We start from the raw sequence: 13,437 nt of genomic DNA, 5'->3' as shown, positions 1-13,437 counted from the left end.
TTGCATGGGATCTCTGAACACCTTTTTTTTTTTTGTTCCTTTTCTCATTGCATAGGGTTCTCATTTTTCCTCCCCTTAGAAATGTCTCATTTTTTCTAATCTTACCCCCCCAACCCCGACTCACAGACACACACGAACCTACTAGCTCCCACCCTCTATCCATCTGAAGCTCCCTCCTTACCTTCTCTTCCTACCGTGCCATACCTAGCTCCATAATGTGAGGCTCAATGAGGCAGAAGGAGAGCTGAGTGAGGCTGGGGCCTATTAGTTTAGCTAGTCATCTATCTTTTAGCTCTATCATTCTGACAGGCCCGTTTGACCGACCGGTGGGGAACCACCAGCCATGCATTTGCTGCTGCATTTCACCCAGAGTGTCATTTAACAGCCCCGAAGACATGCAAAACAGCAAAGCATGCAAAGCAACACAATGTCCAGACCCCCCCCCCCCCCCCCCCCCCCCCCCCCGTTCAAAGGCGTGCATTCGTTCTGTATGCACGTGTCCTTGCATGCTGTTTGAGCATAGTGAGGTCTGTTTTACAAGTAGGAATGCGTGCCAATTGTATTTTTTGTGAATAACTGCTTACAAGAAATGCCTTGGGGGCCAGATCTTAGTTTGTCAGCCAAGCCAAATATAATAGTGCAAGTGTTTTATTTTCTATTTGGATTAACAGCGGTTTGAGAAAGTCGAGTCGTAGAAAAAGCAATGGCCATTGTGTGTCAGCATTAAATCTTGTATTCCCCCCCAATCCCAATTCTTTTCGATCACCTTCAAATTTCAGGCCAGCTCAAAATGTTTAGATTAGTCAAGGGTCGGTACAAGATTCTCATGCAATGATAACCTTAAATAAAAATACCATGATATGACTGTACTTACACAAAATCTAGAATTAAAAAAGGACTATTGCAGTCATCTGTATCATTTATTTACAGTTTTATTTCTTTTTATTCATTAATAAAAATGAATTTATTAATCAAATAAAGTATATGCCCAATATTATATTATATACTTTTTCTTGTTCTGCTCTGTAGAAAGGAACTCTGGCAAGATAACAAGCAAACAATAGCTGGTTAGACTGCTATGGTAGCCAGCTGCTTTATTGGCATACTGCTCCTGGCTTTTATTTTTAAATAGTTTTATTTATTTATTTATCTATTTTTTATTTAACTATTATCTTACCAGGAAATCCCTTGAGATTTTTTTTTTTGAAGGAAAACCGTGACAACAAGCACTTAGAGCTGCACAGTATATTGACTTGTAATTGTTTTCACAAAATCGATGAGTCCAAAATCTCAGTCAGAAAGGAATGCTTGGATGTAATATTTGGTGACATTCATGCAAGCTCTGCTTTGTAATTAGATATTTGATCACTTGCATGAACTTTCATTGTCCACAGCTGACCTAGAGCTTGGTAATTAAGACGCTAAAGCTCAGAGAGAATGAAGAGATAATGACACATAATTGGAAAAATTCTGGATTTAGCACCAATTGGAAACATAACCACAATGCAAAATAATATTGCACTATCATCTTCTCCCAATATTGTGCAGCCCCAGTGTTACAGTAATCAATAGTTCCTTTTCCAAAATTAGAACCGTGCATGTCTTTCACAACAGAAATCAGCGACTGACCAGTACTTGCATGGGTTAGGGACCACAAACCGCCCATGAATAGATGACATCTGTGAAGACTCCTTCTAAAACAGCTTTTATTTTCTTATTTACTTCAACTTCTTATTACTTCAACACCAAATGCACCATAATGTCTATTAATTAGAACTGTGAAGACTGTTACAGTACTTCCATAGAATCTACAGTCTTCCTTATCTTTTGAATATACGCTTGAAAATATACAATATTTTGAAGAAATTTTTGGAAATTTTTATTGTGAAAATAATTTCACAGAATAAGAGTCACTTTCTACAAAAAAATCCTCAAAATGGATAAATCTATGAATACCGAATCACTAATAGGCTTAGTCCACTGCACAGTCAAACAGCCATATTTGTCTTCTTTCCAAAATAGAGAAACATTAAGTAGCTTTCTGTACACCAGCTGACTGGCAGTGCACAGCAACTGAAAAATGAAGGGCTGCTAGGATGAAAAATCACAAAAAAATCTAAAAAAAACCTTTGAATACCTTCCTATATACAAAATATAACCAACCCATGCCTAGTTTCAATTGGGGGTGTGACCAGGTGATCAGTGTGTGCACTTCATCTCCAAGACAGAGCAGAAGAAAGATATAAAACAATAATAAGAATAACTGGTAGGAAAAGATTGAAATATCTGTTGTTTTCTTTTTTCTTTTTTTGCTTCATTTACAGTCTTATATATATATATATATATATATATATATATATATATATATATATATATATATATATATATATATATAAAATGTCAGTTTACATTAACTATAATTTCTGTTACAATTTTCATGCAAATGCTCTTGATCTGGATTACTTCCAGATAGCTTTGTGCTGTGTGTGTAGATGGCACATGTCGCCCCCATAGCTCAGGGGCCCACTTCTTATAAATAACCAACCAAACAAAGGCTCCAGCATAGAAATGAGCCTGTCAGACAGCCTAAGAAATTAGACATCTCTAACGGATTCAGATTAGGAAAGAAAGTACTCATTGTTCCTGCAGACAAATGTTATGTACTAATATTGTGAAGGTGAAATGGGGGGAAACAAAATCTTTGGCAAAATGCTCCATAATTCCTCAGTCATATTCTGAATAGTATCAGGGATTTGTATGTGCATACATCTTGCAAATTTGCCAAACTTGAGAGCAGCGATGTGCTGCTTTTCTGATGAGATTAAAATATATTAAAAAAATTAGCATGTTTAATTGCAGGCCTGCAGCAGTTCCTATGTGTGTTTTCTTTGTAATGACAGCTTGTTGAATGTCTCATACAGTTTGTCAAATGTGACAAGACCTTGGACATATTTATATCTCATTAGATGCAGAGATGGAGAGAAAAAGGGAGGCTAGTCATTAAAAAAACACAAACTATAAAAGACAGCTGCTGTTTAATAGCCTTTCTTTTTTATTTCCTGTCTCTCTCTCTCTCTCTCTCTCTCTTTATTTCCTGCGCTCTCTTTCTCTTTCTCATTCTACACTTTTGCCCCTTTCCATTTTGCTCCTTTCCGAGTCTATCTCTGTGTACTTCCCTCCGGCTAGACCTGGGCCTGCTGAGTGCTTCGGTGGGAGTTTGAGGTTCAGAGTGTGTTGCTGTAATGTTATCAGGTGACCGGAGGTCAGCCTAATGCGTAACCTCAGAGCAGTAGGCCAGTAAATCATGCTAGTCGGCCCTCCCCGGCCCGCTTTGGCCGGCTCTGCCTCCTAGATTTACTGCTCTGTAATGCTAGCCAGTCTGCCAGGGATCAGAACAGCTAAATTGAATACTAAATCCATGCCACCCAGCCCCCTTTACTCCATGTTTGTGAGGGGTTTTTTTTGTTGTTTTTTTTTTTTTGTGGTATTTTCATAAATGAGAAAGACATACGGTACATGGAATCAATGTTGCATTTTCTATGCTTTGGTAGATAAAATTGTTTTAGAATAACAAGAAAGTTTGTGCCAGAAATTCATATGAAGACATATTAGGAAAGATGTAAGGGTTTACCGCGTAAAATCTAATTCGAGTTGGGTTCAGACTAAAAGCATTATGGTGTTGCTTTGTATTTGATATATATATAAGTATGTATGTATGTATGTATGTATGTATGTATGTATGTATGTACTTCTTTCTATTTCACTGTCAACCATGCATTTTTGCAAGTGTGTATGTGTGTTTACATGCAGCTCTTTAAACACCATTGACAGTTGCAAATAAAGATGGGTGTTGTGTGTTCCACTCTTTCCCCCAGCAATGCAAAAGGGGCTTGAGTGTCATAAATCACTTTTTGATTTATCTAATCAAGCAAGGTCCTGCTGCTCTGTGCAGACATTTGTCACTGGTGGGGTTTAGAAGAAAGGGGTTGGGGAGGGCTGGGTAGTTGTTCGGGGCGGGGGCTTGGGATGGGGATTTGAGTTTGGGGTTTATTTTGCCAATCCACTAAATTTGGTGAAGGGGTGAACGGAAGATTGGACAGTAGGAGACGCAGATGGGGATGAACAGTCATTAAATGTGGTTTGCAGACAAAGAAGAGTACCATTAACCAAAAGACAATGTTTTGGAGTTTTTTTTGTTTTTTTTTTTTTCTGAAGAATTAGCAATGCTATGGTTGCTACAGACACTATTTTATAGGCAACTACATCCTTGGACTTATTCTGCAGTTTAAATTCACTCCAATGCCCAAAAATGTGTTTTCTTCACCACTGAAAGCCCTAGGTCAAAGACGCATAAAGCCGGGGGATGGAATTTTATGTTGCACATCCAAAAAAAGAAAAAAAAAAACAACTGCAGACATTACACAAACATACATTTACATTCAGCATGACAGTAATCAATGGTGATGTCCTAGCCTCTATTCCCGAGCCACATTGTAAATGTGTTCGCAGGCTCTCGTCCGACAATCGCCTCATCTCCTTTCTCCTGGATGTAATTTAGTTGCAAATTGACTGGAAGACGGGGCCAAAAATTGAAAGTTGAAATTAGAAATGGTTATAATAAATGTGGAAGGCGGCGATGCAGACTTTGGTAAGGTCAGGTGATGCGACTGCCACTTCTAACCCGGGCCAATCTGACCAATGGCGTGTCAGAGTCCTGACGAGAGGTACATATACACACACATATAAATATATATGCATGTATACACACATATGCAGGGACCATCACAAGCAGTTGAAGACGAAATTACCTCGGTCTTCTGAGCTGCAGAGCAATTCTCGGATGTTCTTGGAAATTCACATTGTGCCCTTGTGTCCCCCCCCTCTCACCCTCTCCCTTTCCTTCTTTTTTTTTCTTCTAGCCCTCTCTCCCTCTTTCTCTCTTGTCACTTTCCTTGACAGGCCAATATTTCAGGCTCCAGATATAGGGGATTACAAATAAAATAAGTGGAACGCCTACTTAATGCAACAGAATTAAAATGCATGAACGGGCCAAAGGAATTGATATGCGTCCAATACAAACACGAGCCACAGAATAATATGAAATACAAAATGTTTTTTTTTCCAACCCCCCCTCTCCATGTATCAGTGCTTTGATTTCCCCTTTTTTCCATTTGTGCATCTAGCGTGAAGCGTTGATTCGCAAGAGTGAGGCTCACATATTGCCTTGAGTGACCAGACGAGGGAGGGGACACGAAAGCGGGGGCCAGGGGGAGGGGGGATAGCTTAGGGAGACGGGGAGGAAGAAAGCAAGTAAAAGGGAGGGAATGAGGGAGGGAGAGTTGCTGTTGCTGTGTCTTTGTGTCGAGCAGATTGGGTAAATTGCAGTGGCAGAGTATAGCAGGGCCTGCACGGCTTGTATCTTAGGATGAGGCTAATGAAAGATTTATCAGTGGCTGCAGCATTTACTAAATACAACCAGAGGCTGATCTCTCAACACTGAGCCCTGCTGTTTACGTCTCTCGCACACACACTTACATGCACACACACACCGCTACTGTACCACCAGCCGTGACCGAGCCCTGAAAATTTTGCATCTTGTACAGACACAGGAGTTGTTGAGGCAGTCGGGGAAATGTATATGAACTAATGAAGTGTATAATATTACCATAACATTTAATGTATGTCGTGCTGTGATAATGAGCCTGACTGGGTTTTTTCCCATTTTACATGTCCTCAGGGCTGCACCACGTCACTGTATATGAATATGAATTATACAATTTGTGCTTGCGCCCATGCTAATGTTGTTTTAGAGTCAAATCATTTTTTGAATCATCACCTATGCCCCACTGAATATTAATTGGGAATATGTGCTTATATTCACAATATTACTTGTAAATCAATAATCATTTGATCAATTTCTAAGACGAGACAGCTTCAGCATTTCACAGTGTCAGCATATTTACTAAAATAAATATTTGCTAGCCTTATGCTATATATTTAGAGTAATATTGCAAGATTCCCTCTTTTATTGTGATGGATTCCATGTTCCAGCTTAGATTTATATGTTTGCCTTGCATTTCAGTGGCATAAGATATGCTGTCTTGAGTAAATAACACTTCAGCATCATATTCCTACACATGTGATCTTGTTGCAGTGCCTGAGCCACACTGCAAGAGCACAAAATTGTCGTAAAGCACAACAACTCTGCAATGGCGTATGTAGTGCATGTATGCATTGCAGCTGCTGAATTTGTGTCATTCAAATGTTGCTCCAATGACACAATAATTACATTGTTTTAATTCTGTACCATGCTGTGCAGAAGTTTCATCTATACAGATGAAGATCCAGTTATCGCTGCACTTCAGAATATTAGAAATGGCTTCAGCTGAAGCTTTTTACCTACTAATTATTATTTGACAGTGTAATCACCAGTGACTAGCTTTTGAACTGAGTATTGTTTTCTTTTCCTAGAGAGGTGGGTGATTCCCTAAATATGGTAAAAGAATAAAACATGATATTGACGCCCCAACTAAAATACCTTATGCCCATTCGAGTGTAGAAGAATTGTGTACCTTTTGACCCAATATATGCTATGTAAAATGACATTTGTGTGTCAAACGTCTGTTTGACTTTACAGACATAAAATAGTAACTGATTATTTTTTCTGCCTTTAGGATCTAATGCCATGTCCAAAGAGGTATCCGGACTGAATGCTATGGGTAAACATTCCCTAATGGCAGATCGTCAAATTGAAAGTCCACCCAAAAGGCCGAAGTCTGCAGAGGGGAAGATGTCAGCCAGCGACCAGGTAAAGGTGTTTAGAAAATCAATAGAACACTGCAAAGTGTTGGGGTGTGTTTCCTAGCAACTTAAAGATTGTCCTTTTTACGTTGATTATTGAAATGTAAAGTTTGCACAGGCTGGTGATGAACCTGTTTTTAAGTTAAACTCTAGCCTCATATAGCAAATACTTGGATGAATTTGTCAGTGCATGTACAGAAACCTAATAGCTAATAAGGCAGGTTCATAAGGCCTAATGAAATTTAACCTTCACTGTCACTGTGGGATGAGCTAATGGGAAAATACTTAACTGTAAGAAGCAAAAATGCTAAGCCAAGCATTTGGCAACTGCTGGCGCCAGCATTCATTCAAAGGGTTAAACGCAACCCTACATTCCCTTCCTGACAGAGCTTTTTAACATCAAGCACAATAGGCCAGCTTTTGTGTTCTTAAGTGGAATACCAGCACTAGCCTTAGGCATCCCTCTCTGCTTCTTTTTCCTTTTTTGCATCTCTTTAAATTATATGTGTTTTTAAATTAGATTATGAAGTATTAGCCCGTCTGGTTCTGGGTCCTGCAAGGAGGGAGGATGTACTCATTTCAGAAATGGATTCTATTAAAACAGGTGATAGAGACGTAGCTATGCTAAGAGTACTCCATCTAATGAGGGCAGGACATAGCTCAGGAGAGTACACACCTTTATCATCTCTAATCTTCTGAGTAGAAATTCTGGCCAATCATGTTTTCTTCAAATAAAATTGCCTGACTTGCCCTAGATTCCTAAGTGAATTACATGAAATATGGTTGATCTACATTTTTCTGTGTTTCTGGTGGGCTTTTGAATTTGAAGCAGAGGTGAAAATCATGGATGAGATAAGACAAAATTGAATAAATAACACAAAACCTAACTCAATGTAATTTTGCTAATATTTTTGAAAATCTAAATCGGTTTTGAGTTGAGATTCAGAAGGATATAATGATGCGTTCTTGTTTTTCAGGTTCAACAGTGCCCATATTGCAACTACAGCAGTAAAGATGCCAACCGTATGCAGCTCCATGTGATGTCCCAACATTCCATGCAGCCTGTAATCCGCTGCCCACTGTGTCAGGATGTCCTAAGCAACAAAATTCACTTGCAGCTGCATCTCACGCACCTTCACAGTGTGGCTCCTGACTGTGTGGAGAAGTTGATTCTAACAGTACGTGAGGTTGATTATCATGAATGAAATTTCTATGCATGTACTTGTCAGTAAATGTGATTGAACTGATTTTGCATTTAAAATGTAGATAAAGGACAGTAATTAGAGTGTAGCTTTTAGTCTAATTTTCCATTTATTTTAGGATATTTTCCAAAAGACTTATTTTCCATGATCTCAGTGTTTTTGTTTACACAATGTCCATGATGAAATCACATCATCCCAATTCAAGAATGTTTACTAAAAATAAGAATTTACAGTAAATACATTGTCTTTTTTTTAACATTTGGATTATGCATGGAATTTTATGCAGTTTATTTTGTATACATATATTTTATACAGTTGTAGTAACTGATTCCATTTCATTAACTTGATAGGTTGTTGGACCTGATACAGCCACACCAAATAATGTAATGCATCCCCAGACTGGACAAGGGAAAACTCCATCGTTAACCAATTCCCCAACCTCTCTTACTGATGGACCAGGTTTGCTTAAAGGTGAGCAGAGTACAGTTATATTCCCCCAATTAATGTTTTTTAAACTATTACAACTGATGTCACACTCTATTAAATTATTATGAAATAAAAAATTAAGAACATCCATAAGATGTTATAATAGAAATCTGTGAATAATGCTGCAAATTGTTGTTGCATCTTGTAGGAAACACCTCAAAGGAGGACCAAACCAGTCAAGACAAGAATGAATTAGAGCAACAGGAACTCAAGCCCCCCAAAGAGGCTTCAGAGGCCCCAGACTGGAAAAGAACCACTGGATTAGGACATGATAGCAAGTCTCCTGACAACCTACAAGACCATCTCAGTGAGCTCCAAAGACTTCAACAACAACAACAGCAGCTTTCTGTTTCTGATCGCCATGTCTATAAATACCGTTGCAACCATTGCAGCTTGGCCTTCAAGACAATGCAGAAGCTTCAGATACATTCTCAGTACCACGCTATCAGAGCAGCCACTATGTGCAGCCTCTGCCAGCGTAGCTTCAGGACATTCCTAGCCCTCAGAAAACATTTGGAAAATGGACACCCTGAACTGAGTGAGGCTGAGGTGCAGCAGCTAATAGGAAATCTGCCACTGAATGGTGACATTACTGAGAGTGAGGCCAGGGCGTTGGAGGAAGCTCAAGCCTTTGACCATGACTTGGACAAAGATGATGAAATGGACCAAGAGGATAAACCCAGTCCTACTGGAAGTGACAGCAGCTCTCTGCTTGATGACATGGGAGCAGAACCAAAACGGACCCTACCATTTAGAAAAGGCCCCAACTTTACAATGGAGAAATTCTTAGACCCCTCTCGACCTTATAAGTGCACCGTATGTAAAGAGTCCTTTACCCAGAAGAACATCTTACTGGTCCACTACAACTCAGTTTCCCATCTACATAAACTGAAAAAGGTTCTTCAAGAGGCATCAAGTCCTGTGCCACAAGAGACATCCAACAGCATTGATAACAAACCATTCAAATGCAATATTTGTAACGTTGCCTACAGCCAAAGTTCAACTCTCGAAATTCATATGAGGTCAGTGCTCCACCAGACCAAAGCAAGAACAGCCAAAACGGAAGTGAGCAGCAGTGGTGTCACTGGCAGCAGTGGCCCCACCCCTGCAAAAAGTCCAGGTCCAAGCGCACAAGGGAATACTAGCAACTCTGACAGTGCTAGAAGTGGGACTCCTTCTTCTAACAAAGAAAATGCAATTGAACACAAAGAAACCAACAACAGCAGCAACACAAAGACAACACCAACTACTGAACATGTTTCAGCACAGGCAAGCAGCCACCAGTCAGCACAGTCTTCAGCCCAACTGCAGCTGCAGCTTCAGCATGAACTCCAGCAACAGGCAGCCTTCTTTCAGCCTCAGTTTCTTAACCCAGCATTCTTCCCTCATTTTCCAATGACTCCAGAAGCTTTGCTCCAATTTCAACAGCCTCAATTCCTCTTCCCCTTTTACATACCAGGAGCTGAATTCAATCTAAACCCAGAACTTGCGCTACACTCAGCAGCAGCTTTTGGAATGCCTGGCCTGACAGGGTCATTCCTAGAAGACTTGAAACAGCAGATGCAACAGCAGCATCAGTTGCAGCAGGCTCAAGCTCAGCAACAGGCTCAACAACAGCATCAGGCTTCTCAGATACAATCCCAAATTCAACATCAGAAAAGCCAACAGCTGCAGAATAACAAATCCAAAATGGAGTCTAATACTATATCAGTTTCAGAAATACACATGTCTGCAGAGGCTGAAGACCACTTAGATAAACAGGAAAGCAGAACTAAAATGGAAAATACAGGAGATGGAGTGAGTGATGGAGTAAAAGAAAATAAGGATCCTAAAAAGTCAAAGTTCCCAGAGCCATTGATCCCTCCTCCACGGATTGTGTCAGGAGCAAGGGGCAATGCAGCCAAAGCTTTATTAGAAAACTTTGGATTTGAGTTGGTCATCCAATATAATGAAAACAGACAAAAAAATCAAAAGAAAAGCAAAGAAGGCATTGAGCAAATAGACTTCAGCACTGATAAGCTGGAGTGTGGCATGTGCGGAAAACTATTCTCAAATATGCTGATTCTCAAAAGCCACCAAGAACATGTGCACAGTCACTTTTTCCCATATGTTGAGCTTGAAAAGTTTGCTCAGCAGTACAGAGAGGCCTATGACAAACTCTATCCAATAAACCCTGCATCCCCTGAGACACCTCCGCCTCCACCTCCACCTCCTCCTCCTCCTCCTCCTCCACCGCCAACTGCTTCTACCCCAGTACCAACTCCTCAGCCCCCGTCTACATCGATGACCAAATCTCAAACGCCTGTACCATCACCAGTTCCTGTTTCTCATCCAACTACACATCAAACTACTCTTCAGACCCAGCCAGTCCAGCCACCACCACCGCCTCCTCCTCCACAACCCACTGCCCCACCTGCACCACCCCAAGTGCAGCTTCCTGTTCCCTTAGATTTGCCACTTTTCCCACCTTTGATGATGCAGTCTGTCCAGCACCCAGGTCTCCCCCCTCAGCTGGCATTACAGCTGCCCAGTATGGACTCCCTCTCCACAGACCTTACACAGCTCTGCCAACAGCAGTTGGGTCTTGATCCAAACTTCCTCCGTCAGTCTCAGTTCAAGCGACCACGCACTCGTATAACTGATGATCAGCTTAAGATACTCCGTGCAAACTTTGATATAAATAATTCCCCTAATGAAGAACAAATTCAGGAAATGTCAGAGAAGTCTGGCTTGCCACAAAAAGTCATAAAGCACTGGTTCCGCAACACTTTGTTCAAAGAAAGACAGAGGAGTAAAGACTCTCCCTACAACTTTAATATTCCTCCAATTACTACATTAGAAGATATAAGAATGGAGCCCCAGGTCAGTGCACATGAGTACTACAGAACTGACTCAGCCATTAACAAGAGGTCCTCTAGGACCAGATTCACTGATTATCAGTTGAGGGTGCTACAAGACTTTTTTGATACTAACGCATATCCAAAGGATGATGAAATTGAGCAGCTCTCTACAGTACTCAATCTGCCAACACGAGTCATTGTGGTGTGGTTCCAAAATGCCCGCCAAAAGGCTCGGAAGAGTTATGAAAATCAGGCAGATTCAAAGGACAATGAGAAAAAAGAGCTCACCAATGAGAGATACATTAGAACCAGCAACATGCAGTACCAGTGCAAGAAGTGCAACATTGTATTTCCACGCATCTTTGATCTTATTACTCACCAGAAAAAGTTGTGCTACAAAGATGAAGATGAAGAGGGGAATGAGGATAACATGAGTGAGGAATACACAGATAATCCTGAACCATTTCTATTCAAGGCAAACCTGGCACCGTTAGAGCTACCCAAACCATCCCAGACTGGGACTGCTACCAGTTCAGGCTCAAGCTCCCCTGTGATGGCCTCACCTCGTGGACCCATGGGGAAAGCATCACCAAAGCCAGATATTTCCCCTGAAGCAGAACTGAAACAATCTGAGATCCCCCCTTCACCAGTGATGAAGTCACTACCAGAACCAAGACCGTCTAAGGCTTGCACACCTCAACCACCCCCCCAAAAAGCTCCCCAGCCACAGTTGTCAAGACCCCATTCTCAGCCACAAGCAGCAACAGTACCTTCAAGTCCACTTTCTCTTGCACTTTCCTCACTCACAAACAGTATCCCCCACCAGATGCTTCAGTACCAGTGTGACCAATGTAAGATTGCCTTTCCTACAGTAGAGCTGTGGCAAGAGCACCAGCACATGCATTTTCTGGCAGCCCAGAACCAATTCCTCCATTCTCAGTTTCTTGAAAGACCCATCGATATGCCATATATGATATTTGATCCAAATAACCCCCTAATGGCTAGCCAACTGTTATCTGGGGGGCTCTCCCAAATGCCATCCCAGAGTAGCTCAAGTATGGCTACAGCTGTAGGCTCTGGGTCAATGAAGAGAAAACTGGATGACAAGGAGGAAAATGCTAATGATAAAGATGGTGGAAACAGTAGTGAAGAGCAACATAGAGATAAACGTTTGAGGACCACCATTACACCAGAACAATTGGAAATCCTTTATGACAAATATCTACTTGACTCTAATCCAACAAGGAAGATGTTGGACCACATTGCACGAGAAGTTGGCTTGAAGAAGAGAGTTGTGCAAGTCTGGTTCCAAAACACTCGTGCAAGAGAGAGAAAGGGTCAGTTTAGGGCTATAGGGCCCTCACAGTCCCACAAGAAATGCCCCTTTTGCAGAGCACTCTTTAAGGCTAAATCTGCTTTAGATAGTCACATAAGATCAAGACATTGGCATGAGGCTAAACAAGCAGGGTTTAGCTTGCCGCCAAGCCCAATGATGAATCAAGACAATGAAAGAGGTGAAAGCCCAAATAAGTATAATTTCTTTGACTACCCACAGCTGCCCAACAAGACAGAGCCAAATGACTATGAGTTGCCAACCGCATCCTCAACTCCAGTCAAACCATCTGAGGCTCAAATAAAAAACTTCTTAAGCCCTTCATCCTTAAAAGCTGAAAACTGTGATGAAACTGAAGGGCCTAATAATAATTCAGCAGAAGCTTCATCTTATGATCTCAGTAAGATGGACTTCGATGAGACATCATCAATTAATACAGCCATTAGTGATGTCACAACTGGAGATGAGTGTAATAACAATGAGGTTGAAAGCCTAACTGCTAATGGAGGAGACAAGATGAACGACAGCAAAAAGGGCCTGTTGCTAAATTCTGATGCTAGTAATGAAAGGTTTCAATTCAGCATGGTGAGCCCTGCCCTCAGCTTCTCTGGAAAAGACTGTGACTCCTACTATAGCTCCAGAGATGATGAAATGGATGATAACAATGACAGAAGTGAATCGTCCAGCCTTGCTGACCCCAGTTCTCCCAGTCCATTTGGGGCAGGCAACCCTTTCAACAAATCTGGAAAAGTCAACAATAGTGGAGATCGACCAG

The 13,437-nt window shown here is 41.0% G+C and overlaps 1 protein-coding gene across 8 annotated transcripts in view; it reads left to right on the top strand.

Annotated features, from left to right (window-relative positions):
- Positions 1-13,437, top strand: part of zfhx4 (zinc finger homeobox 4) — a 98,011-nt gene that overhangs the window by 79,157 nt on the left and 5,417 nt on the right. For all 8 annotated transcript variants that reach the window (XM_023326721.1, XM_023326716.1, XM_023326719.1 and 5 more), the window contains exons 8-11: positions 6,675-6,808; positions 7,779-7,979; positions 8,354-8,474; positions 8,638-13,437. The exon at positions 8,638-13,437 is cut by the window's right edge and continues 603 nt beyond it. In XM_023326721.1, coding sequence (XP_023182489.1) covers positions 6,675-6,808; positions 7,779-7,979; positions 8,354-8,474; positions 8,638-13,437 — 5,256 coding nt within the window. The remainder of the gene's footprint in view (positions 1-6,674; positions 6,809-7,778; positions 7,980-8,353; positions 8,475-8,637) is intronic.

The sequence above is a fragment of the Xiphophorus maculatus genome, chromosome 21 (assembly GCF_002775205.1).
Source record: "Xiphophorus maculatus strain JP 163 A chromosome 21, X_maculatus-5.0-male, whole genome shotgun sequence".
Taxonomy (NCBI): Eukaryota; Metazoa; Chordata; class Actinopteri; order Cyprinodontiformes; family Poeciliidae; genus Xiphophorus; species Xiphophorus maculatus.
This window is presented reverse-complemented; position numbering and strand designations above follow the sequence as displayed.